Below are 26,581 nucleotides of genomic sequence, written 5' to 3'. Positions count from 1 at the left end.
TGCTATTCACAAGTTAAAAGTAGAAAAAAGAACTATTAAAAACTATTTTAGAACTATTTACAATTCATTTCGATGAAAAAAGAGACTACTTTCAAGCCAATTTTTTTTTCTCATAAAGTTACTATGCTATTCTTATTTAAAAAAATCAATAATATATACAAAGTTAAAAATCTTAAAAAAGAGGGAATAAAAACCAATATCAAATGGAAGGCTACCAAGAAAAATAAGAGAAAATAAGAAATAAAATTATGTTCTCAATGTTTTTAACTAATGTTTGCATGTCCTTTCTCGATGTCAAAGTCAATGTCCGTCAAATCCAGATGGATCCTCCTTGTAGCTCGCGAACCTCTTAAGCATAGTAATGCTGATCTCAGCAACGCAAAGGACACCCTTGCCCTGATCCATGACATAGTAGTCGCATAGCTTTCGCCCTTCTTTGTAGCAACTAACTCAGCCAGCCCACTATGGTATCGCTTGCATTCCACCGCCATTCCACCTGTCGTGCTAAAAACTAATGGCGTAAATGTGGCTTGCTCCACTTCTAAAATTCGGCTAGCATACTGGCGCTTCTTTTCCGTTTCATGTTGCCTGTAAATCTAATAATAATAATAATGATAATAATAATAATAATAATAATAATAATAATAATAATAATAATAATAATAATAATAATAATAATAATAGTAATAGTAATAATTTACATAATCATTACATTCAATTATTTTTATTCTTCTTAAAAAGGATAAGTATGTATAAAAATTATAGGACATAGATTTTGGCGAGGCATCTATCTAATTCAAAGTCCGCTTCTCGAACATTGCTTCTAATTGCTCTTCTAACTGTTCTTGACCCTCTAAGACAAAGTAAAGCCGACCTAAGGATGGCAAAGGAGACTTTAGAACGTATCCAAGAGACAGTGGTGGCATAGTTCTCTCCTTTCTTCGCTGCGACTAGCTCTGCCAGCCTGTCATGGTATCTCTCGCACTCTTCTCCCATGCCGCCTGTTGTTGTAAAGACTAATGGTGCAAATGTTCCCTGTTCCACGTCCATCACTCTTTGCGTATACAATCTCTTCTTGTCGTTCTCGTGCTGCTTGTATATCTGCTTGAGGTCCAGGTCTCTGTAAGAATCAACGTTGGGGTAATATACCCGTACATCGAAGAACGCTGACCTTTGTCTTTCCCAAAAACCTCTGGCATGGATGTCTAGGCGAGCGTCGGGAGCTCTGTTAGCTCCACTTGGAAGCGACTCTCCCGACAGCTCCTGGAGGACGGGTTCCCGGAATGGTTTTCAGAGGGAAAAACGAGGTTAATTCCGAAACCAGGCGAATTCACAAGCGAAAATCAACGCCCAATCACGTGTTTGAACACACTATATAAATGGTTTACATCGTACGTCTTGGGACCTGTAAACGAGCACCTGGACCGATATAACTTGATGGAAGATCAGCAACGAGGAGGTAAAGCGGGATGTAGTAGAACCACTGACAATTTACTGATAGAGCGGATGGTTACTCTGGACTGTCATAGGCGTAAGCGCAATATGAGTGTTGCTTGCATTGATGTGAGGAAGTGTATGACTCAATTGATCATGGGTGGATGAAGAAGATCATGCAAGTTCACAAATTTCCAATATATGGATCTGCGAAGTCGTCAGCAAGGTATGTGATAGCTGGAACACTAGGATTGTCATCACCACTAGCAAGGGCAGCGAGACATCATTATCCATCTATTTTAAAGGTCTCCCACAGGGTGCCGCCCTCTGTCCACGACTATTTACTCTGTGTCTCAACCCGGTTGCGTCGAGACTGAGCTCTACTGAGGGCTATAGGTCGTCGAAGCCAATGACGTCCATGATTACGAACTTGCTCGATATAAACGATCTCAAGGTGTTCGCCTCGTCGGAAGCGAAATTGAAAAGAGTTCTGGAGATGGCTCAGGTTACGATGGGGGACATTAGGCTGCAGTGGAATCCCTAGAAGTTTAATGTGCTGCATTTGAGAAGGGGGAGTGCTGTACAAGATTCGGAAAGATGCGTAGTGGGAACGATGAGCATGGACTGTATGAAGGAGGACTTGCACTATCGGTTTCTGGGAACACCAGAACAGTTTTTGCAAGATGAGACGCTGGCTTTGGAAGTAGCAGCTGACACCTACCTGAGGAGGTTATCCGTCATTTGGTCCAGCCCACTTTCGGACACCAACAGAGTGAAAGCGTCTAACCAGCTAGCACTACCGGTACTCTCATACCTTATGTGAACACAGCACTGGAACGTTTCTGACTTAGACAGGCTCGAAAGATCATCAGTGATAGCGGCCGGAAGCATCCACTTGGTTCAACTACTCTTGTCTACCTGCCTAGAGCTCTAGGTGGGCGTGGCCTGAGGTCAGCCGAGACAGAGTACAAGCAAATCAAGATCAAGTCAGCCTGATCAGGCTCTATAGTAACCACGACCCAACCATGAGCCTAGTGAGAGCCTTTGAAGTGCAGGCCACAACACAAGGTCATCAATCGCTAATAAAGGAGTCAACCAAGTTCGCTGAGGAGCTTGGGATAGCACTCGAGCTCTCCTTTCCTGAACCAAAGTGCCGAGACAAGAATGGGCAGGAAGTACCATTAGACAAGTTCAAGGGGAACCTGGAGGGAGCTGTGACAGCTGAGTGCCAAGAAAAGATCCAAAAGGAGAGGTGGCAAGGAAAGTTTCTTTTGGCGAGGTGGGAAGACGGTGAGCTGAATCAGAGTGGATGTTAGGACTGGCTGAGGAATTGGTCGAAGGCACCTTCACACACCATTGCGGGTATCGTAGAGATGTATGAGCAGTTTACACCAACAAAGCTGTATACAGCAAAGAAAGCGAAGACAACTCAGGTCAATGATATTACGTGCAGGATGTGTGGCAAAGCACCCGAGAATCTGCCACATGTGCTGGCAGGCTGCCCGTCTACCGCACAAAACAAGTACCTGTCGAGATACAATGCGGCTCTCAGGGTCTTGTTTTTTGAGAAGCTGAGGGATCTGGAATTGATAGACGCGGTGCCCCCCTGGTACTCGCCCGCAGATCGTAAACCAGTCTATGAGTCCCAGGAGGCCAAGGCCTTCTGGGATATTCCAGTGTATGCGGAACACAGTCACGTGAAGCAGAACAGAGTAGATGCGCGGTTCAGTCACTTCAAAAAGAACGAGGTGGTAGCTGTGGAGATGTCGTGCCAGTGGAAGGACAAACGATTGAAGAAGACTGAAGAGAAGATAGTGAAATATGGTCCTTTGATATGGGAGATGACTCAGCAGTATCCAGGATACACCGTCAGACAACATAACGTCATTATTGATGTCCTGGGCGGATGGTCAAGAGATGTGGATGCATCTGTGAGAGAGCTTTTCGGAGGTCGAGGAGAGGATATCCTAAGAAAAATGCAGAAAGCTGTCCTCTCGAACTCATTGAACATATCAAAAACTTTAAATTATGACTCGATAGTTAAGGAACTCACTTTCATGATTTTTAGGGGTTATTAGTCCTTAGTTTTATTTATTTATTTAGTTGTAATTATATATCTTTTACAAAGTCTACAGAGATTCTGTATTCGTACACACATCAAGAACATATCTTACAAAGTCTACAGAGATTCTGTATTCATACACATATCAAGAACATATCATGGACTTTTGAAATGATGACTACATTTTTAAGGAACTCACATTCACTATTTTTAGAGATTATTAGTCACTGAGTTTTATTTATTTATTTATTTAGCTTTTATTATATATGTTGTACAAAGTCTAGAGAGATTCGCTATTCCTACACGTAGTTTGGGCCACGTTTAACGCCTCAGTCTATGAATAATCTTATGGCATACCTAAGTTTTTACAACTGTCATCGCAATAATAATTCTAAAACGATATTTGAAGCGTACAAACGGGAGAAATTCTCACACAGAAAGCTGAGAAACTAAACACCAAGGAATAAATACAGAAATAACAATAGTTGGCGATCAATCGAATCTAAGAACCTACTAATGCATCAAATACCACACAAGAAACTAAGGCAGAACCAAAAGTATTTTACTGCAATCGAGCACGTGGTACAAGTGTCCGTTGAAATAACCCTGAGAAAGCCGAAAGAAATTGAAGACAAACTAATAATAAAAAAAAATATTATAACATATTTCCTTGAAAGAATCCCCCAGACTTTATTTGTTCTTTACAAACACTGTAATACTGAGGAGACTATATAATCAAAATAAGAATATTATAGTGGCTATTGACGGAGTTCTAGTTAAGGAATTCATTAAAAGGCTTACGAAAATACAAGTCGTCTGGAACTGAGGGCTTAAATGCCTGAATTCTGCTGCTTATTGAGGCAATAACATTTACTAGTTTGTGCTTACTATGACAAAGAGTGGATAACTCTATCCAGTGGATAAATCGCTATCCAGGGGATAAAATCAACTCTAATCGATACATTATATCCCCTGGAGAGCGACTTATCTCCTGGATAGAGTTATCCGCTCTTTGAATAACTAAAGCTCGCTAATACGTTCGCTTTCCACCACAGCTTGTAACTCTGGAGACATTCTTACTGGATCAAGTGGATTCTTTTGGAGTCCAAACTTTCCAAACAACTTTCCTCAATACAGCATATGTATCTGGAATATCACAGTTCATACTGGCTACATCATCAAGCTGACTTTCCATCATTTTGAATTGGGTTGGTATCAATACAGTGCTCGTGTCACCATCACAAATGTAGCTTCAGATGACAACAGACATCCATTTCAGCTGTATGGTCAGTCTATTCCTTCTCCAGTGTACTCTGTGGGGAATTCAATCCAAGTGATATTTTCTGCATTAACTGAGCAACACTCAGGGTTTAACGCCTCTTATACGGCCATCACTTATGACTCAGGTAAACCTTCTTGCATACAGTCACTTGTCTTCATCATATTATAGTGTGACTTGTCGCAACGTTTTGTTAGTACATAGAAATGTGGAGGACGTCATGCCGAAAAAATCTTTCAAAGCATTATAGACATCATCAAAAACGCAAAAAAAAAAAAAATGTTATTCAGTGGGTACCCACAGCCATGGATTGTAAATAGCATTGAGTGTTAGTGGCTGCGTGAAGAGTAAAGGAGAAATTAATGTACTCAAAAATCTGAATCAAAATTAATGTAATTTGTTAGTTAGTCTGCCAAGTTTGTTTAAATATTTTGCTTTTCTAAGAAACCCCGACTGTGATTTTCAATAGTATGATGGCAAGGCTTAGAAAAGGTGAAAATCCTATAAACTGGTACAAGGATACTTTCTGGTACAAGTTGTATATGTACTTAACGCATGTTTATGTTAAGAAGGATTTTGGTCAATTAATGGCCAAAACAAATGACCCGTCCTTTTGTTTCCGGCAAATTTCTTGAATACTGCCCATAATAATTGTCAAGGTGGCCTCTGAAAAGTATTTGGTATTTATATTAACTTTGCAGAACGATTCTTGAAAAGTAGGAGAAAATTTAATCAAAACTCATTCAGTCCAACTAAGGCTTTTTTTGATGAAAATAAGAGCATGCCAACTTGTTGTTGTTTTAAAATACACATGAAATTCATGCCCATTTGGTTTTTTTTTCAACCAGTTTGCCCAAATATGACAACCCTGAATGAGACATCAGGAGTCATCACCAGTCCCTTCTATCCCAGAAAATACCCAGCCAATCAGGAATGCCGCTGGCAAATAACAGCAAGTAAAGGAAACCGGGTCGTGATGATCATCGAAGACATGAACATTGAACGTTGCGGACAAACATGCACTTGCGATTATCTTGAAGTTCAAAATGGCATCTCTTCTGATGATTATTATAATGGCAGAAGATGTGGTTACCGTAGATTAGTGAGATATCACTCAATATCTGAGAGCCTGACGATGCTGTTTGTGTCTAATGGTAATCACAACAAGTTGTATCGTGGATTTAAGGCAACTTATATTCAAGCAAACCACAACGCCTCAATCCCTGGTGAGTGGACGAAAAATAAAAAAAAAAAAAATAAAAAAAAAGAAATGGGGGAGAGCATGGAATGCATTAATTAACGACTATTTTCTCGTAAATTATTGAGCACATTAGCAGTCTTTGTATATTAGTGTTAAAATCTGTGGAAAATTAGTGTATCGCAATTAAACGTTTAAAGAGTTATATTGTATAAATTGGAAGGTGCTTAAAAAAAGAGTTAATAAACATACCAGAAACACAAAAGCCTTTAAAAAAGGTCCCAACATTGCAACACACGCATGATTGAGTGACCACTCCATTGACTTCACCTGGGCTCACGTTATCGACAAGGGAAATTTCCGTGTTAGAAAAACTCTCGAATTCTGGCATACAGTAACAACAACAGCAACAACAACAACAACACTTTATTAAAAATAGACAGTGACAAGCTGGTTATATACCTACCCGCAAATAGCTGAAGCCAGTCGAGGCAGTAATTAGAAGTGAAGCAGACAATAATGCGAAACAATTACCCAGACAATACTCTATTTTATTATGAACTTCAGTTAAGTATTTTATTCCCACTAAAGAATTTTTGATGAGAAGCGATTTGCTTACGCATAAACAAGCAAACATTATAATTAAAAGCCGACGTTACGGCATCATCATGACGCCATCATCAAGACTAACTTAAGAACAAATAAAAGACAAGACAAGACAAAACAACTTTTCTTTTGTCTTAGGTTGTTTTGTTCCTCTGCTAATTTTTGAAGGTTAAACCGAATGATATATTTTATATCACGTATAATTTGTAAGTTAGTCTTGATAATGGCGTCACTATAAAGAATTTTTATTGCTTTTATTATAATTTTTCTTTTTCGCACTTTTTGCTGTATATATCAGTTTCTTTTTCACGCTTTTTATTAATCACTTGTCAGAGATTGCAGAATAGCAACCGAAAGCTTGTTAAATCTTTTTTAACTTTCAACCAGAGAACGCCTAAAATCTTATTATGTCTTACCTTGGTTTAGAAACACATGAAAAATCGCCTTTCTCTCATACAACCTGGGCATAGAAGTCTCACAAAAGTGTAGCTTTATGTTCCTTAGTAACCAAAAAGTAAAAATTCCAAAATATTTTAAAATCTTTTAAAAGTTAGTTACATAAGACCCCTCTTTGAAAAGAAGGTTTTACTGGTAGTTTTTGTTTGTTTTCACCGTCTTTATTTTCCTTTTTTTGTCTCGTAATTATACTTTATTCGTGATGTACACGGCAGTTCCCCTGAAGTGTGCAGTATAATAATTAGCAAACCATATTTGAAGCGTAAAAACGTTAAGAAAATCTCACACAGAAAGCTGAGAAACTGGAAAACAAGGAATAAATACAGAAAGAAGAAAAAAAAAAAGTTGTCAATCAAGTAAATCAAAAAACCCACTAAAGCATCAAATATCACACACGAAACCGTGGCAGAACCAAAAGTATTTTACTGCAATCGAGCACGTGGTACAAGTGTCCGTTGAAATAAGCCTGAAATAGCCGAAAGAAATTGAAGAAAACATAATAACAAAATTATTATAACTTATTTCCCCCAGATTTAATTCGTTCTTTACAAACACTGTAATACTGAGGACACTATATAATCAAAATAAGAAAATCATATTGGCTATTAACGGAGTTCTAGTTTAGGAATTCATTAAAAGGCTTTTGAAAATACAAGTCGTCTGGAACTGAGGGCCTAAATACCTGAATTCTGCTGCTTATTGAGGCTAGTTTGTGCTCACCATGACAAGGAGCGGATAACTCTATCCAGTGGATAAATCACTATCCAGGGGATAAAATGAACTATAACCGATACATTATCATCCCCTGGAGAGCGATTTATCTCCTGGATAGAGTTATCCGCTCTTTGAATAACTAAAGCTCGCTAATACGTTCGCTTTCCACCACAGCTTGTAGCTCTGGAGACATTCTTACTGGATCAAGAGGATTCTTTGCGAGTCCAAACTTTCCAAACAACTTTCCTCAATACAGCAGATGTATCTGGAATATCACAGTTCCCACTGGCTACGTCATCAAGCTGACTTTCCATAATTTTGAATTGGGTCGACAATCATACGGTGCTTTAGTCACCATTACAAATGTAGCTTCAGATGATGACAGACAGCCATTTCAGCTGGATGGTCAGTCTATTCCTTCTCCAGTGTACTCTGTGGGGAATTTAATTCAAGTGATATTTTCTACATTAACTGAGCAACACTCAGGGTTTAATGCCTCTTACACGGCCATTACTTATGAATCAGGTAAACCTTCTTCCATACAGTCATTTGTCTTCGTCATATTATAGTTGTGTGACTTGTCGCAACCTTTTGTTAGTACATAGAAATGTGGAGGACTTCATGCCGAAATAATCTTTTAAAACATTATAGACATCATCAAAAACGTTTTAATAAATGTTAGTCAGTGTGTGTCCACTGCCATGGATTGTAAATAGCATTGAGTGTTAGTGTCTGCGTGAAGAGTAAAGGAGAAATTAATTTACTCAAAAATCTGCAAAATAGAATCAAAATTAATGTAATTTGTTAGTTAGTCTGCCAAGTTTGTTTAGATATTTTGCTTTTCTAAGAAACCCTGACTGTGATTTTCAATAGTATGATGGCAAGGCTTAGAAAAGGTGAAAATCCTATAAACTGGTACAAGGATACTTTCTGGTACAAGTTGTATATGTACTTAACGCATGCGTTGTATGAGTTTCTAACATAGGCTTTAACCGCATTAATGTTAAGAGGGATTTTAATCAATTGATCGCTTAAACAAATGACCCGTCCTTTACTTTCCGTCAAATTTCTTAAAATACTGCACATAATTATTTTCAACGTAGCATCGGAAAAGTATTTCGTAGGCAATGAATATTTTAACCTTGGAGAACGATTCTTGAAAAGTACGAGAAAATTTCCTTAATACTCATTTAGTCCAACTAAGGCTTGTTTTTGACGAAAATAGATCACGCCAACTCGAGAGCCCGTTGGTAAAAAATACATATGAAATTCATATCCAGTTGTTTTTTTCGACCAGTTTGCCCAAATATGACAACCTTGAATGAGACATCAGGAGTCATCACCAGTCCTTTCTACCCCAGATATTACCCAGACCACCAGGAATGCCGCTGGCAAATCACAGCAAGTAAAGGAAACCGGGTCGTGATGATCATCGAAGACTTGTACATTAAACGCTGCGGACAAACATGCACGTGCGATTATCTTGAAGTTCAAGATGGCATCTCTTCTGATGATTACAATGATGGAAGAAGATGTGGTTCCCGTAGATCAGTAAGATATTACTCGATGTCTGATAGCCTAACGGTGCTGTTTGTGTCTGATGGTAGGCACAACAAGTTTTATCGTGGGTTTAAGGCAACTTATATTCAAGCAAACCACACTGCCTCAATCTCTGGTGAGTACAAAAAAAGGAGTGGGAGAGCAAATTCGCATTGTTGTGTCATCTTGCAAAGCATTAATCAAGGACTATTTTTCCTCAAATTATTATGAGCGCATTAGCAGTCGTTGTATACAGCTGTTTCGACAAAGGTTGTCCAAAATAAAGAAAAAAAGCGTAAAAGGGTACTCGTCTTTGTTATCCGTTTCATTAACAATTAAACTTTGTTACGGGGAGCTCGAGAATGGGGAGTTGTTAAGTTTCAGGATAGTTGGTTTAAAACAAAATAATAAAAAGACACACCATACATTTTTCTGATTTTTTCTGATGCACAGTAAGAGATTGGAACTGACGGCTTTTACTACAGTCGTGGCTCAAATTTACCAAAAGTTCTTGAAATAGGTATGGCTACAAGATTTATTTACTTTGTATAGAGGAATTGAACATTAGACCCCTTCTTTGAAAAGACGGGTCTTACTGGTATTTTTTTGTTTGTTTTCACCGTCTTTATTTTGCTCTTTTTTTTCTCGTAATTATAGTTCGTGATACCCATGGCCGTTCCCTTGCAGCGTGCAGTGTAATAATTAGAAAACCATATTTGAAGCGTACAAACGGAAAGAAATTGTCACAAAGAAAGCTGAGAAGCTTAAAAAAAAAAACAAAGAATAAATGCAGAAATAAGAAAAATAAATAGTTGGCGATCAACCGAATCTAAAAATCTACTAATGCATCAAATATCACACAAGAAACCGAGGCAGAACCAAAAGTATTTTACTGCAATCGAGCACGTGGTACAAGTGTATGATGAGAGGATTTATAGATATTTAGGTTAATTTGCTTTGCTGATAAAAATATAAAAACCAACACAAAGTATATTAGGTTTCTTAGTTTCAAGTTCAATAAACCGAAAACATAAGCTGTTGTATTCATTTAGGCGTAAACGGTTCTTATAAGATCATAACTGTAATTGAGCGTTGAAGTGTTATTGTAACCTGTGCTAGCCTTTTGTTAAACTGTTACCCACCTGTGTAACTTTTGAAAGTAATAAATGTTTCAGAATAAGCTAAGGTTTCAACCAATAGACGTTCAGAAATGATTGTTGTATTCTGTAATCTGACTCGTTGGAAAATGATGTAATTCGAATCGTTTCACTAGCTTAGGCTTAAATACGAGTGCTTTGTAAGATTTTCCTCGGTTACATCCCTGATTGCATCCTTGGTTACATCCTTGGTTGTAGTCTTGGTATTAAACCCTACGTCGGAGCCAAGTTCTGTGTGGTTTTACTGTCTCGGAGATATTCGCTTGCTGTAAGAGATATCGGTCCTTCCCGCAGCCAGCTAGTGTTCCCCAGGAACAAGGCCTTTACAAAGTGATTTTGAAGAGTTTCCCCGTCCGTCCGTATTTCCGTTTGTGAAGACAAAACCTGTTTTCACAAGTGTCAATTGAAATAAGCGGGATAAGGCCGAAAGAAATTGTAGACAAAATAAAAAATATATATACTATAATTTTATTAAACCTGGACAGAATCCCCGAGATTTGATTCGTTCTCTAAAAACACTGTAAGATTGAAGACACTATATAACCAAAATAAGAAAATCATAGTGGCTATTAACGGAGATCTAGTTAAGGAATTCATTTAAAGGCTTATGAAAATACAAGTCGTCTGGAACTGAGGGCTTAAATGCCTGAATTCTGCTGCTTATTGAGGCAATAACATTTACTAGTTTGTGCTTACTATGACAAAGAGCGGATAACTCTATCCAGTGGATAAATCGCTATCCAGGGAATAAAATCAACTCTAATCGATACATTATATCCCCGGGAGGGCGACTTATCTCCTGGATAGAGTTATCCGCTCTTTGAATAACTAAAGCTCGCTAATACGTTCGCTTTCCACCACAGCTTGTAACTCTGGAGACATTCTTGCAGGATCAAGTGGATTCTTTTGGAGTCCAAACTTTCCAAACAACTTCCCTCAATACAGCATATGTATCTGGAATATCACAGTTCATACTGGCTACATCATCAAGCTGACTTTCCATCATTTTGAATTTGATCGATATCCATACAGTGCTCGTGTCACCATCACAAATGTAGCTTCAGATGATAACAGAGAGCCATTTCAGCTGTATGGTCAGTCTGTTCCTTCTCCAGTGTACTCTGTGGGGAATTCAATCCAAGTGATATTTTCTACATTAACTAAGCAGTTCTCAGGGTTTAATGCCTCTTACACGGCCATCTCTTATGACTCAGGTAAACCTTCTTGCATACAGTCACTTGTCTTTATCATATTATAGTGTGACTTGTCGCAACCTTTTGTTAGTACATAGAAATGGGGAGGACTTCATGCCGAAAAAATCTTTCAAAGCATTATAGACATCATCAAAAACGTTTCAATAAATGTTTTCCAGCTTTAACCATTAATGTTGAAAATAATTTTTGGTCAATTAATCGCTAAAACAAATGACCCGTCCTTTACTTTCCGTCAAATTTTATTAAATACTGTGTATAATAATTGTCAACGTGGCCTCCAAAAAGTATTTCGTAGGCAAATATCTTAGTCTTGGAGAACGATTCTCGAAAAGTACGAGAAGATTTCCTTAATACTCATTTAGTCCAACTAAGGCTTGTTTTTGACGAAAAAAGATCACGTCAACTCGAGGGCCTGTTGGTAAAACATACATATGAAATTCATGATAAGTTGTTTTTCTTTTAACCAGTTTGTCCAAATATGACAACCTTGAATGAGACATCAGGAGTCATCACCAGTCCCTTCTATCCCAGATATTACCCAGACTACCGGGAATGCCGCTGGCAAATCACAGCAAGTAAAGGAAACCGGGTCGTGATGATCATCGAAGACTTGTACATTAAACGTTGCGGACAAACATGCACGTGCGATTATCTTGAAGTTCAAGATGGCATCTCTTCTGATGATTACAATGATGGAAGAAGATGTGGTTACCGTAGATCAATGAGATATCACTCAATATCTGAGAGCCTGACGGTGCTGTTTGTGTCTGATGGTAGTCACAGCAAGTATTATCGTGGATTTAAGGCAACTTATATTCAAGCAAATCACACCGCCTCAATCCCTGGTGAGTAGACGAAAAATAAAAAAAAAATAAGGAGAAAAGAGCAATGCTGATTGTTGTGACAACTTGTAATGAATTAATCAACGACCATTTTCTCGCAAATTATTATTAGTGCATAAGCAGTCCTTTTATATTAGCGTTAAAATCTGTGGAAAATTGGTGTGTCGCAATTAAACGTAACATGTTAGCAAAATCTACAAAGAAAAAGTAGAAGCTAGTCAGCAGGCACGCTAACTTTCTAAACATGTTCCTTTTTCTGCAATGCGAGCGCTGGAAAAGCCAGCGAAAAATATTCGGTGACAGCTTAAGTAGAGCATTAGTTTTGCGGTTTGTGATCCCATTGTTCATTTGCTGATGAGGCAAATAAACAGTGAGATCGTAAGTAAAGGGTTGTCGCTTTTACCCTTTTGTCTTAGTTCTGCTACATTGAATTTACTTACATTGAAAATTATTCCGTTATTGGTATAATGAAGTTCATGTTTTCTTCTCCATATTTTTCTCTTGCCTTCAGTGACGGCAGATCAAGAATACGCTCACAGCATCTTGTTAACCAGATACGCTTGTAATGTTTACTTTCAGTTTTCGTTCTAGAGTACTGCAAAAGGCTATCATCAGTTTAATTCTTGTTTATATAAATCTATGGATTAGCGAACAAAATGATCGCCTCTTCCATTGAGTACTGCACATCAAAATTGTCTTGTGCTCTTACAACCTGCTCTTAACAACCTGCTCTTGTGCTCTTAACAATACAATCGTGGCTCAAATTTACCAAAAGTTCTTGAAATAAAGGTGGTGACAACGTTAATTAGTTACTTTATTGAGAAGAATTCAGCATAAGACCCCTTCTTTGAAAAGAAGGACCTTACTGGTATTTCTGTTTGTTGTCACCGTCTTTATTATGCTTTTTTTCCTCATTATATTAACTATACCTTATTCGTGAAGTGAATGGCACTTACTCTGCGGTGTCCAGTATAATAATTAAAAAAACATTCTTTGAAGCGTAAAAACGGGAAGAAAATTCTTACACAGAAAGCTGAGAAACTAAAAGTTACAAAATACAGAAATAAGACAAAAATTGTTGGCGATCAACCGAATCTAAAAGCCTACTAATGCATCAAATATCACACAAGAAACCGAGGCAGAACCAAAAGTATTTTATTACAATCGGGCACGTGGTACAAGTGTCCGTTGACATGTGCGTGAAAAAGCTAAACGAAATTGTAGAGAAAATACAAAAACATATTATAACTTTTTTTCTTCACAGAATCCCTTAGATTTAGTTGTTATCTACAAACACTGTAATACTGAGGACACTATATAGTCAAAACAAGAAAATAACAGCGGCTATTAACGGAGATCTAGTTCAGTTAAGGAATTCATTAAAAGGCTTTTGAAAATACAAGTCGTCTGGAACTGAGGACTAAACGCCTGAATTCTGCTGCTTATTGAGGCAATAACATTTACTAGTTTGTGCTTACTACAACAAGGAGCGGATAACTCTATCCAGTCGATAAAGTGCTTTCAGCGGGTTAAGGTGGCCGAATACAGTTTTTTAGTGTACAGGTGTTAGAAAACGTTATTTGGAAACTATGTATTTCTGGACGCCCAAAATTGGTATGGTGTAAGACTAACTAAGAAAGAATGTATTTTCGTACGTCTTGTTGAGCTAAGAACCGTTTCCATGGCAACGCAGCGAACTATTAAACGCTCATAAATAGTAGGTTTCCTTTATTTTTAGAAAATGTACTCATTAGATTTTTTCCATTTTTTGTATCCAGAAAAACTCACAAAACACTGACACAGTTCCACTATTTTCATGTAATTTTAACAGAGAGAACTCCTGTAAATATTGATTTTGCATTTTAATGTTTTGTGAAGATACCCTCTGTTAGATTTAGGTTTCTCTTTGTAGGCAAGTTACGCTTTTAGGGAACTTTTTTCATGCCAAATTTCACGAAATTCTTATGAGCGGTTCCTTAGAAAACAGATTATTTCCACGAAAACAACCAGTCGCAATTGGGTTTCATGGCAAAGATGAAAAGCATGCAAAAGGTCTTGGTGAAGGACTTTTTTGCTCGGAAAGAAAAGAAAAAGAGTCCGGAAACGAGAAACTTACTTATTTAGGATCAAAACTTAACTTTATTATCAATTTCATGTGAAATTGAGGGATCACTTTATCGACCGCTGTATTTGCGTACCACAACCCTAGCGCGCGCTTAATAGCATCACTAGCAGAATCTGTAAAGCGCGCGCAAACTGTGTTCGGCCACCTTAAATGAACTCTAACCAATACATTTTATTCCGCCTGGAGAGCGACCTATCCGCTGGATAGAGTTATCCGCTCTTTGAACAACTAAAGCTAGCTAATACAAATGATAAAAGAGGCAGAGACCGGTACAACGTAGAATTACGGTTTAAAGGTTACTATATTTCGGCTGGCCAAACCAGCCTTCTTCAGGTATAATGAAAATTTACATTTGGACATACGCTTATATAGCTGACAAATATTTGCGCAATAGCGGAACTACGTTAAACTAAATTGATTGACAGTATAAAATATGGCCCTGGCCTAACCGAGACTCAATACGAAAGGCCAGGGAAGCCTTTTTAATCTCAAAAGGCAGAACACTTTCTCCACATGGCCTTAATATTCGCGAAGAAATGTACTAGCTTTTTTCCTTTTATTATTTTTTATTCTTTGTTATTATTATTTCATCTGCTTCATATTTTATACTGTCAATCAGTTTAGTTTAATGTAGTTCCGCTATTGCGCAAATATTTGTCAGCTATATAAGCGTATGTCCCAATGTAAATTTTCATTATACCTGAAGAAGGCTGGTTTGGCCAGCCGAAATATAGTAACCTTTAAACCGTAATTCTACGTTGTATCGGTCTCTGCCTCTTTTATCATTTGTATTTGTTAAGCCGATCAGATCAACAATTGATCCAACGTATACCAGCAGGATTATCGTCCACGGTTGTTGCTTGGACTTGACTCTAGCTAATACGTTCGATTTCCACCACAGCTTGTAGCTCTGGAGACATTCTTACTGGATCAAGTGGATTCTTTTGGAGTCCAAACTTTCCAAGCAACTTTCCTCAATACAGCAAATGTATCTGGAATATCACAGTTCCCAGTGGCCACATCATCAAGCTGACATTCCATCAGTTTGAATTGGGTCGACAATCATACGGTGCTCGTGTCACCATCACAAATGTAGCTTCAGATGATAACAGACATCCATTTCAGCTGGATGGTCAGTCTATTCCTTCTCCAGTGTACTCTGTGGGGAATTCAATTCAAGTGATATTTTCTACATTAACTGAGCAGCACTCAGGGTTTAATGCCTCTTACACGGCAATTACTTATGACTCAGGTAAACCTTCTTCCATACAGTCACTTGTCTTCATCATAATAGGTGTGTGACTTGTCACAAAGGTTACGATATCTCACGATATTTTAAGTTATAAAACATAATTCAGGATGATGATAAAAAAAGGGGGACTGGAAACTACCTAGCGCTCCAATGATTACAAGCAGCTTTCCTAGCTTCGGGCAATGGGTTATGAAGTTTGGTATGTGTATCATTAAAAATCACACTAAAAAAATTGGGGATATGGCGACTGTCAACTTCCAGAAAAATTGCTTTAAAAAATAAAAAGGCCCACCATACACCATTACAAATATAGCTTCAGATGATAACAGACGCCCATTTCAGCTGTATGGTCAGTCTATTCCTTCTCCAGTGTACTCTGTGGGGAACTCAATTCAAGTGATATTTACTACATAAACTGAAGAGCGCCACGGAAGAAATGCCTTTTTCACGGCCATCACTTAAGCGGGGAGGACATCATGCCAATATTATTTTTGAAAACATTATAAACATGATCAATAACGCATAATAAGTGTTATTTAGTGTCTTTCCTCTGCCGTGGGTAAATAGTAACACTGTGTGTTGATAGGATGCCCGAAGAATAAAGTAGAAATTAAGGTCCTTCAAAATTAGCAAGATGAAAATTACTGTAATTTATGAGTTAGTTTGATAGTTTTAGAGAAAGTGCTTAAGTAAGGTCCCTGTCTGAGATTTCCTGACTGCAATTACCAACAGTAAGATGGGAAGACTTGGAAAAGGTTCAAACACCTCGTACTGGGTTGAAAATGAAGTGGCAGCCGAGATTTTTTTTTTTTATCAATATCGACGTGCGTCTTGGAAATGGGGTTAAACAATCTTTCGAGTATCTCAAATCATTGATAATTATTGAAGAAATTTAAAACAAGAGTTAATCAAATTTTATTATAATTAACATCGAATTTGAAGCCTTCCCTACGGATGTGATTCCCTTTTTCTTGTATTGGCGAATTATGCATGAGTTTGAACCTCTGCAAGTATTATTTTTCAAATATTTAATGTCAATTGATGGTCAATAAAAAACCTGTTCTTTTCTTTTCTTAAAATTCCTCGAAAGCTGTAGATAATGTTTTCCAAGGTAGCCTCCGAAAGGTTTTCCTTAGGGGAAAATATCTGGTTTTTTTTTTCATTTTCTAAGCCTGGGCCACGATTCTCGAAAACTCAGAGCAAATTTCATCAATACTCATTTCTAGCAACTATGACTTAGTTGTTGACGTAAGCAAATTACGCCCATTGTCGTATGACCAAAATTTAATTTGATTGGCACCAAGTAGACTTGTGTGCTTGACGTAAAAAAATCTGCCGAGAAAATACAACTGACATTATCCACAAGCTCTCCCGCTGGAAAACTTGTAACAAGTAGCTAACGTAACTGACTTCATACTTTTCACACAAGTTTTTTTGTGAGCATATAAATAAGAGCTGTTAAGCAGCTTACATTTGATCGCAGTTTATTGCACGGTACGAGCTGGTTGTTAGTCAGTTTCTTTTTTCTCAGTTTTTTAACAAAATCTTGAGCTGCAAACTTCCCAACGCAAGCTTTTGATCAAAGAGTATAGTGTACTGACTTACTACCGTTTTACCATATTTTCATTTCAAAATGCCCTTGCTCGGAAATAAATAACTGGTGTAAGTCTAGAGAATAAGGTTTGCTATTGAGGTAGATACTGAGCACTATTTTGCCTTGGTGATATTAATTATGCTTAAATTAAAAAGCTGGCTGTAACTCTTTATATCGCTTGATTTTCGCGATGAAGTATTTAATAAATTGAGAAGCTAGGATTCGTTTGCCAGAGCGTTTGTTTTTCAGTCCTGAAAATTTGGAAGCACAGAAACCTCATCGGAATTATAAAACTGGTGATGCCTTGCTGGAGGCAAGGTAGTCATGAGTGATGCTTGGCTGTCGGTCACACGTTCAGCTGTAAACACATGTATAGATAATAATGACTATCTTAACATTTGCTAGCCTCCCTAGCAGACGCTCTTTTGGCTCGTCGCGCAATCTTTTCTCCGAAAGGAAAGATTGCGTGACGAGCCAAAAGAGCGTCTGTGAGGGAGGCTAAACATTTGCAGGGTTTACAGAAATCGCTTTATCTGATCCTATTACAAAGCCTTTAGAAAAAGAAAGTCAAGTGCACGTAAATTCTTTATACTTCTTAACCAACTTTTAATACTTTCTTGTTTAAGGCGGTTGTAACTTTTTGAGACCGCCTAATTTGGTCAATAAATACGTAACTCGCATCATTTGACCAAACTATGTTGGTGTGTACTTTACTTAAGTTAGAATGGAGTTACATAAATATTCTTAAAAGTATATTGCAAAGAAAGTGACATTTATTTTTTTCTTGTAGTTATGAAATCAAAAGTGAAGTTTAGGTATGAAAGGTCGAAGATTCGGGAGAACATTGCAAAAACTGTAAAGTTTACAGATAAATGTGTGTTGTATTGCAGTGTGTCCAAAGTTGGCAATACTGAATGAGACATCTGGAGTCATTACCAGTCCTTTTTATCCCAGAGAGTACCCAGTTAATCAGAGATGCGGCTGGAAAATCACAGGAAGTAAAGGAAAACGCATCAATTTGGTCATTGAAGACATGGACATTGGCTTTTGGCATGCGTCGTGCCGTTATGGTTATCTGGAAATTAAAAATGATTCCTATTCCAGTAATTCGTTTAGTGGAAAAATATGTGGATATGGGTATCAAAATGCAAAGGTTTTTTCATCTGTCGAGAACCTGATGGTTCTGTTTGTCTCTCATCCATGGCCCTTGCGGCGTCGTGGATTTAAAGCTACTTACTATCAAGTGACCTCTGAAAACATCTCGACCGGTAAGGAGTGACCAAGAAAAAATTATTACCTGAGTTAGTGTATGCTAGAAATGTTTACAGTAACAAAATTGGGTTTAATATAATCTCCCCAAAGGAAACTTTTATCAAGTTACAGTCTCCCCGGCATTTCAACTATGGGAAAAGAGGTTTTTCTTTTTGGGTGGGAGAGAGGGATTGTTTGTTGGAAATAGTTCTCACTGGCAACAAACAAAACAGTAAAAAGAGAAAATCAAAACATCAGCAATATCACAGTGAAAAAAAATGTAAGGTCAAGGTAGGCAAGGAATCTTTCTTCGATACTTACATTAGTCATTTCGTTGTTCCCTTTGTCAAGACAAGTCAATAGCACATACAGTACAGATACATGATATATGAAACGGATAAGTAAATCTTTGACGAGAGTATAATGAGGAGCAGATCTCACAAATTATTCCGCGTTTCGGCGGCATTCTTTGCAACCATGTTTACACGGACCAATCGCCCTTTTTTAAGGATAAACATTATCCCCTGGAAAAACTATTATCAGACATCAGGAGGAACATAACCTGTTTATGGATGGGGTCCCAAAGTTTTTTCCTACCCCCTCTCTGATGTGGTCCTTCTTTAAGTTTCTCTTAGCTTGTGTTGTAGCGCTTCCCAGATCTAAAATCTATGTTGCTATGAATTGTGCAAAAATAACAGCAGCCCTTGAAATAATGCGCAGAAGTATTGCTCCTATCCTGACGTCTGTAATTGATAACCAAAACTTTATAATCGAAGCAACGTTCAGAAGAGGCCCTCAACAAACTCACGATGTGCTTTGTCTTTATCATATCGTCCATCTCATCATATATTGACAAATCAGTTTAGGGCCTCTATTGATTGCAGTGACTGCGTAGTCATAATTAAATAATCTTGTTTACGTATTAAACGACGTCCAAAAAGGTGTGCGTTCCACACATATTTGTAAAACTTCACTTATTTTTACAAGTAGTTTAAATTTATTGCAAGAAAAGAAAGAAAAAAGCTTGTCGTTGTCACACGAAGGCATCGTTATTGTAATTTTGCACGCCTACGCAAACAAACTATTTGGTATTGAAAAAACGCCTTTTGGAAATGGACCTTTTTTTCAAATGTGCCTATTCTTTATTTCAGTAGAGCCACCAACAGTCGCCACTTTAACAACAGTAAAGCCTACAACACGTAAGTATGTCTCTGAAATAATTTCTATTTTTTTGTGTGTCTCCATAAGAAAGGCTGAATAAAGATGTGAGAATCTAGTCACAGAAAAGTAAAATTTTCTGGATTTGTGATTTCTCATTTTTTCCTTCTCAATCGCTGCACAGTAATGATATTTGAGACATTGAACACCTTACAAAGCATTTTGCGGAACATGGAGGTTACTCCCCGGTGACTGAGTCCTTTGGGTACCTTTGCAACGATTAACCAAGCATGTGACAGTACACGAAGACGAAAGTGCAAGGGAAGTATTTGTTTCCAAGAGTTTTGATTCTCAAATAAACCATGCGTAGGCGTTTGAATGGTCAGTAAAAATTGCCGACCAGACAGTCCTTGATAGTTTTAATTACACCATACAGGACAATTTGAATTCTTTCTTTTTGTAACTAGGAATTCCGTTATTGTATTGTTTGGTACTGATTGTGCAGTACTGAGTCTCTAGCAATGCTAACTGGCTAGGTGTTGGTTGGTAATCGATATGTTAATCTTTACAGTCAATGGTTGATTCGTCTGATGTAAATGGTGAAGAGATGTGGTTTTTTCGTTATTAGAAATAAAGGGTGAATACATTTATACCACAGAGTAAATAAGTGTACTAGTACTTCTTCTAATAAGCCACTGCGTGAAGCAACTTCTCCCATGTTTTGAAATGGTAGCCTAATTGTCTCTTTTCCTAACCATATGGAGGTCAATGTTATGAATACACTTTGTTCTGGCAATAAACCACTGCAAAGAAGGCCTACCATTGTGGCATTTTAGATAAAAAATATAAAATGTATCTATAATGAAATGTGATTGATTTAGATAGGATCGTCTTGGTTGTAATTTGCTTCGTGTAATATTCCAACATGGACCTTATTGACTCGTAGCCAGGACAAGACATGTTTATAAGATTAATACTCCTAATGGTGTCAAACTAAAACTCTTTGTGGATTTCTTTCTACTTTTATGAGTGACTTCCAGAGTCACAAGTGTTCTCTAAATTGGATTACTGTGAATCGTGCATGCGCTCACCTCTGCCTGCATGTCCGCTAACATCATCATCATAAACGTCTATTTTATGATGTCAGTTTCGTTACAGCGGTTACCAATAACACGCGACCTATCGCCCTCAAAAGACTCCGATAAAGTTGCGTTTTGGTGGACGTCAATCATAGAAAAGTCGGTAAAATTATTTTGAATTCTGAGACCATTTCAAGGCAACAGAACCAAGAAATTGACAGTTTTATCCACTGACGGACAGTAAACTTTATGAAAGTTGATTTCCAAGCCAGATTATCTAAAAATAATATGGACATTGTTTAGACGAAGCCGTATTTTTTTATGAAACATTTGAAATCGCTACACCTGATAATAAATCAGCGATGTGTGCAAGTGAGTAAATTATCACGTGCAGTGAAAATTGAAATTTTTAATTCAAAAAAACCTTTTATTTGCGCTTGATCTGGCTCGAGGCTAGAATCAATTTAAATAAAGTTTACCCTCTCTTAGCGAGGTAAAATTCCTAGTTTCTTGTCATCTTGTCAGAATTCAAAACAATTTTAACGGCTTTTGTTTGATTGACGTCCACCAAAACGCAACTTTATCCGACTCTTTTGAATGCCGTAGGTCGCGTGTTATTGGTAACCGCTGTAATGTGTATAATTTTTAATTTGTTAGCAATACATTCTGTTTTTTTTTTTGTAGAAATGCTTGCTGAAAAGAAGTTTACAGCAAGAATAAGCCTGGACGAGATTTACATGTCTGCTTATGGCAACCTCAACTCTAAAGAATCTCGTGCCTTTATTTCAAAATTTACAACAAACGTAGAACTTATCTTCCGTGCACGGCTCTCAAATTTTGAGCGTGTTGACGTCAACAGGCTTTCAAGTGGAAGCGTGGTGGTAGATTTTGACATTGTGGTGCAGAAATCCTCAAATGCGTCTGAAAGTAACGTAGTTGATGTCTTAAGAGAAGCTAACAGCACAGGAAGTCTGGGATACAGGCTGACAGGGGACATTAGCGTGGCAGAATTGCAAAGCTTACCCACTACAAATACTGTAGGTAAGGAGGGATCCTGATAAATACTGTAGGTCAGGAGGGGTCCTGACAAGCCTAGCGACTCACAGGGCCGGCCTTTGGTATCATAGCATACAATTACCAGGACTACTAACCGCCTCTGCTCTCGTTGATCAGCAAATGTGCTGTAAAGAAGAGAGTACCGCGTATTATATAGATAACACACCTATCCTAATTTGCATCATGATGATACAATCATATGCTTTATCTGCATCTAGCTCCGATTTACCAAAGAAGGGAAGAAGCGTTCGTTTTCGTTCATCTCTCAAGCTTCCTTTTAAACGTCACGCATTGAAAAAGTTTCATTGTTGAACTACTTCTTCTGTTAATAGAACATTTCTCATTTCTTACACATAATGAAGTTTCATTGCAGACCTTGGTCAGAACGTTTCTCAGACATGACTCGCTGGTTCAGATTCGCTCGTCGTGATTCACCATTCACAGCTTTTCTTTTTCTGTATGAATGTCTATTTTCGTCGAAGCTAGTGTGAAAAGTATAGTATGGTGCCTACCAAACTGCATTGTTTGCACGCTGCAGCGAAATCGACGATAAATGTGGCGAATCAGCACTCATGGATATATCCGTCATTACTTCACAATGCCTGATCCGTTTGGGGGTTTCCGTGGCACCAATTTGCGTTCATTTTAACAATAATACAATACTCAATACTCCTAGTTGCTTCATGTTACCGGGTTATGTTCTGATCGTGTAGGGCACTTACTCTTTACCTTACCTTCCTTCCTTTTGTCACAACAGATCCATCACCACCCGCCACTGCAACAACGATAAAACCGACAACATGTGAGTATTTTATACCGGTCAATTTGTTTGTTTGTGATTCGCTAGTCAGCTAGATACTCCTTGTTTTTTGACTTCATCGAATTTTCATTCTTTTTTGTAACAGAAATTGTCATGCCTCTAGAAATGTCTTTGTTTAATGTTTTTACAGACTAGCTCGTATAAAAAAAATATGTTGCTAAGTGTCGTTTATTGGCTTAAACGAGTTTACACGGCTTTCAATTAATGACTTTATTGAGTATTCGAAAAAGAGAACGGCTGTTTAATATTTTCACACGTAATTCATCTTTATGGTAACTTAACTTTGGATGGCTTTCTAAATGCGTTACATTTGCTTTAAGCCCAAGAGCAAGTTAAATGTAATGCAGTCTTATATCTGAACTGTAATGAATTAGGAATTTAAGATTTCTCCATGAGAAGAAAAATCTTAATCTCCTCTTTTAATTAAACCTTGAATTTAAGCTTTCAGAAAACTTGGATTCGAGTGGTATAGACATTAGTTTGAATACAAGCTTAATAACATAAAAAAAGGTACGTATTCAGCTATAAAGAGTTTTTCCCAGCGTTGAATTTCAAGCTTCAAAGGCTTCAATTCAAACGCAGGGTATTGGACGCGAAGCCTTGTGGAATTCAGGCTTTTTTTAAAAAAAGTGTGGAATCAAAGGTGCAAGTTCAAAAATCCCACAATGCATTTTGAGTTTTGCCAAGGGGAAACTCTGAATGCAAGTTTTCAGAGTCGAATATGTTTAACAGTTCGGCCCGTCAAACATGTCAAACATGTGTTTAAAATTTACAATATGCAACTTGAAAATTGTAAATTTAAGCTTTTATTTTCTGTTCATTTAGTGTATTTACAAGGTGTAAATATCCTGAATGCAACATTTTCTATTCTATTGCATTACCATTGATAAAAATAAATTGAATTCTTCTCGTCGAGGAGAGAAATGTTGAAGCAGGAACGGTTTTACCATGTGTAATACACGAGGTAACTCTAAAATCTTGTTTTATAAATTTGGACGAGTTTTACTCATTAGTATACACATTTACTTTATTAACAGTTACAATGCAAACAGCAGTAATAAAGTTATAAAGTTAATAAATTAATTCCTATGTCAAGCTATTCATCACTGAATTTCTAGATTGGTAATCATGTGATAGTTTTCTTTATCACTGCTTTGTAATTCTGTTTACTTTTGTACTTAGAGTTAGCGAATTTGAGGGATTTTGATCTTTATTTAATTAACAAAGTTTTCCTTTATCTTGGGGACTCTTTTATAATCAACTACGTTATTGCCTTTTCTTATATGATCAACATCAAAGTATTTTTCTTTTCTAAAAAGCATTGAGTCCGTCTCTTTTACATCTTCATTCATTTTTTAAATTTGCCATTATCCTCCTGTATTTTTCTCCTCTTTTAATACTAGAACATCATTTATTATCATATCCTTATACTGACATAACATTTTTTCTCTTTTCAGGCAGTTCATCAAAGGAATTCACATATCATCATTAGTAAATAATTAATAGGGAGGCGAGGTTGATGATGGAAACAGACTCGATGGGACTCGAGAGTTCGTTTCTGATCCTTGTCCACGTGTTGTTAGTCTAGTCCACCGTTGGGAGTAGTAAATACAGAAGGATTAACTTGTGTCTTTTCCTGCCTTTTTGACCACCGGAGCTGCTCTTTTTTTCTGTTTTACTTGGGTTGCCTCATTCACTCCTTATTGCATTCGACGGAGGTGCACCTCTTTTGATTGCCCATAAAACTGTTGATAGACTTTTTGATGAAAGCGCTCTTTTTACCTTCTTTCCCCCACTCAAAGAGGCTTGTAAGAGACTACCTCGATATATGATATGGGTACTGGAAATTTGAGGCCCGGGCGTCTTTTAGAGTTTCTTTTCACGGGGAAAATCATGGGCGAGCTGTATGCAGGTTTGGAAGTTGTTACAAAAATAAATAATATGAGACCACGGGTAATGTTCCCATTCAAGAGTGCGAGGGAAAAGGGGGGAGGGGATGGTGGTGGTAATGATGCTCTTTTTCGACTTTTCTTATGGTACACGGAAGATATGATGTACAGTGTTATTACGGTCCATTTGCTTGGCTTCATTTCTACGGTACAACATTCAATGCTAATATTTTTTGTTTGCTCTTTGTTTTTGCTATGATAAATATCTGTTTAGCGTGAAGACGGAGTTCTTCATTGAACGAAAAGAAACTGTTGACCGGCCGTTGTGAGCGCACTGTTCTTGCAATCACGTGCAGGATGGAATATTACAAAACTGGATGGTTGTGGTCTCTGTGCTTGTGTTGTACTTTCAGGTAAGATGGAAAACATTACCTGGCAAGCGATACGCTATAACAAGGCAGGCTAGTTGAAGATACATTTAGTCATGTTCTGCGAAGTTACCGGCCAAAAAATAAAACGTGGCCTGCAGCGAGAGATGTTTGCTTTTATTTTTGTGATTACGGTAAGTCGCCATCGTGTATTGTAAAACGTAACAGGAGGATTAATTTTTCTATTCTAGTCACCCAGAAAATGTTCTAATCACTCAAAGTCGTCTTCTTAGCTGAAAATGTCGATTGTTAAATTCACGATTGAGTATCTATTACTTTGTTACCCCTCTCCCCCTAGACATATAAATAATGTCACAGACCCCTGTAGGATGCAGAAAAGGACCAATCTGTGTTTCCTATTTACTGATATCAAAGCCTCTAATTTTGTTTTGTTTTGTTTGTTCTTGCAAGACTTGTAGGACAGTTCAGATACAGAAGCAAAAGAAATGTTCAAATAGCAGAGATTTCTTGCTACAGCAAGGAAAACAAGACAGTGAACGTTAAATTAACAAAAAAATGTCAAATTGAAGGCATTTTGTGACAGTTTTCGTTCGCAACTGTACGTTTTGACAATAATGATGGATTTTCTTGCAATAAACATACCGCTGTTGTTATTGCCTACGAGTGATGTTTTAAAAGTTCTTGATATTAGTGCATTTGAGAACTTTCAACTCATCACGAGTAACTTCTAATCACAAGGTATTTATGGTACACTCTACAAAATTACCGGCGAAGTTTTAAAATAATGGTAATAAGACGGAGTGGAGTCCAATTCGGTCTGTAATCGTAAGAGTGATTAACACGCGGGAGTCGTTTCGTCTCATACTGGCGAGTTTGATTACAGACTGAATTGGACAACACAAAGTCCTGTTACCAATTAATCATAACCATTATAATTTACGAGAACAAATATGGCTATGACAAATAAAGAAAGTTGCAACTGTGCGCACGATGGCTTGCGTTGTCCAATTACTTAGGCATGATCTGTACGCTGTCCTATTGACGCTCAAATCATGGCTGCTAATAGCCAATCAGATTCGAGAATTTTGTTATAGTTATGATAAAGATCGATATTGCACCCTTACTTCTTTTGAGTTGTCAAACACGCTGTCGGATTGAAACTGCAAAACATCTGTGACTATTTTTTTTTTGCTGACATTGAAATTTGCGGTGTTTGGCTGTATTCATGGGCGGCGCCATTGTCATGGAAACATACTAGGTAATGGTACAGTGTACAACTGGGGTCAAAATTGTCCTGTTGTCCTGTTCTCCACCAACACAATTGGGTAATTTTGTTGAGTGTAATATATAATTCGTTCAATTACCAGGCAATGGTGATGGGGAATAAAAAAGTCGATCTCGAATTCCGCTGCGACTGATATCATCATTCCAAAAAGCGATACGCTAGAAATGCTTGTGGTTACTGTT

At 37.5% G+C, this 26,581-nt stretch overlaps 2 protein-coding genes and 1 long non-coding RNA gene across 3 annotated transcripts in view; 2 read left to right on the top strand and 1 right to left on the bottom strand.

Annotated features, from left to right (window-relative positions):
• LOC146450525 (cubilin-like) overlaps nt 1-24,020 on the top strand; it is a 77,346-nt gene extending 53,326 nt beyond the window's left edge. Inside the window, exons 6-17 of the mRNA XM_085100325.1 lie at nt 4,552-4,902; nt 5,624-6,001; nt 7,924-8,274; nt 9,047-9,424; nt 11,309-11,659; nt 12,127-12,504; nt 15,528-15,878; nt 18,363-18,740; nt 19,875-19,922; nt 21,645-22,001; nt 22,774-22,818; nt 23,662-24,020. Coding sequence (XP_084956451.1) covers nt 4,552-4,902; nt 5,624-6,001; nt 7,924-8,274; nt 9,047-9,424; nt 11,309-11,659; nt 12,127-12,504; nt 15,528-15,878; nt 18,363-18,740; nt 19,875-19,922; nt 21,645-22,001; nt 22,774-22,818; nt 23,662-23,723 — 3,428 coding nt within the window. The 3' untranslated portion in view covers nt 23,724-24,020. The remainder of the gene's footprint in view (nt 1-4,551; nt 4,903-5,623; nt 6,002-7,923; nt 8,275-9,046; nt 9,425-11,308; nt 11,660-12,126; nt 12,505-15,527; nt 15,879-18,362; nt 18,741-19,874; nt 19,923-21,644; nt 22,002-22,773; nt 22,819-23,661) is intronic.
• Nucleotides 2,696-3,512, top strand: LOC146450526 (uncharacterized). Its single transcript, XM_085100324.1, has one exon. It carries the CDS (start codon nt 2,808-2,810, stop codon nt 3,510-3,512), a length of 705 nt encoding a protein of 234 aa, XP_084956450.1. The 5' UTR covers nt 2,696-2,807.
• A 133-nt stretch (nt 24,021-24,153) lies between the features above and the next one.
• Nucleotides 24,154-25,521, bottom strand: LOC146450524 (uncharacterized). The gene is made up of 2 exons (XR_014860285.1): nt 25,249-25,521; nt 24,154-25,172 (listed from the first exon to the last, which is right to left on the bottom strand). It is a non-coding gene; the product is annotated as an uncharacterized LOC146450524 (long non-coding RNA).
• Nucleotides 25,522-26,581: the final 1,060 nt, after the last annotated feature.

This window comes from Pavona decussata, unplaced genomic scaffold, assembly GCF_977016875.1.
Source record: "Pavona decussata unplaced genomic scaffold, jaPavDecu1.1 SCAFFOLD_448, whole genome shotgun sequence".
Classification (NCBI taxonomy): Eukaryota; Metazoa; Cnidaria; class Anthozoa; order Scleractinia; family Agariciidae; genus Pavona; species Pavona decussata.
Note: the sequence above shows the minus strand (reverse complement) of the source record. Positions and strands in the feature narration are given on the sequence as shown.

What these genes read in the sequence shown, in the direction of transcription:
- LOC146450526 (XM_085100324.1), top strand. Translation starts at nt 2,808, where the DNA reads ATGTATGAGCAGTTTACACCAACAAAGCTGTATACAGCAAAGAAAGCG.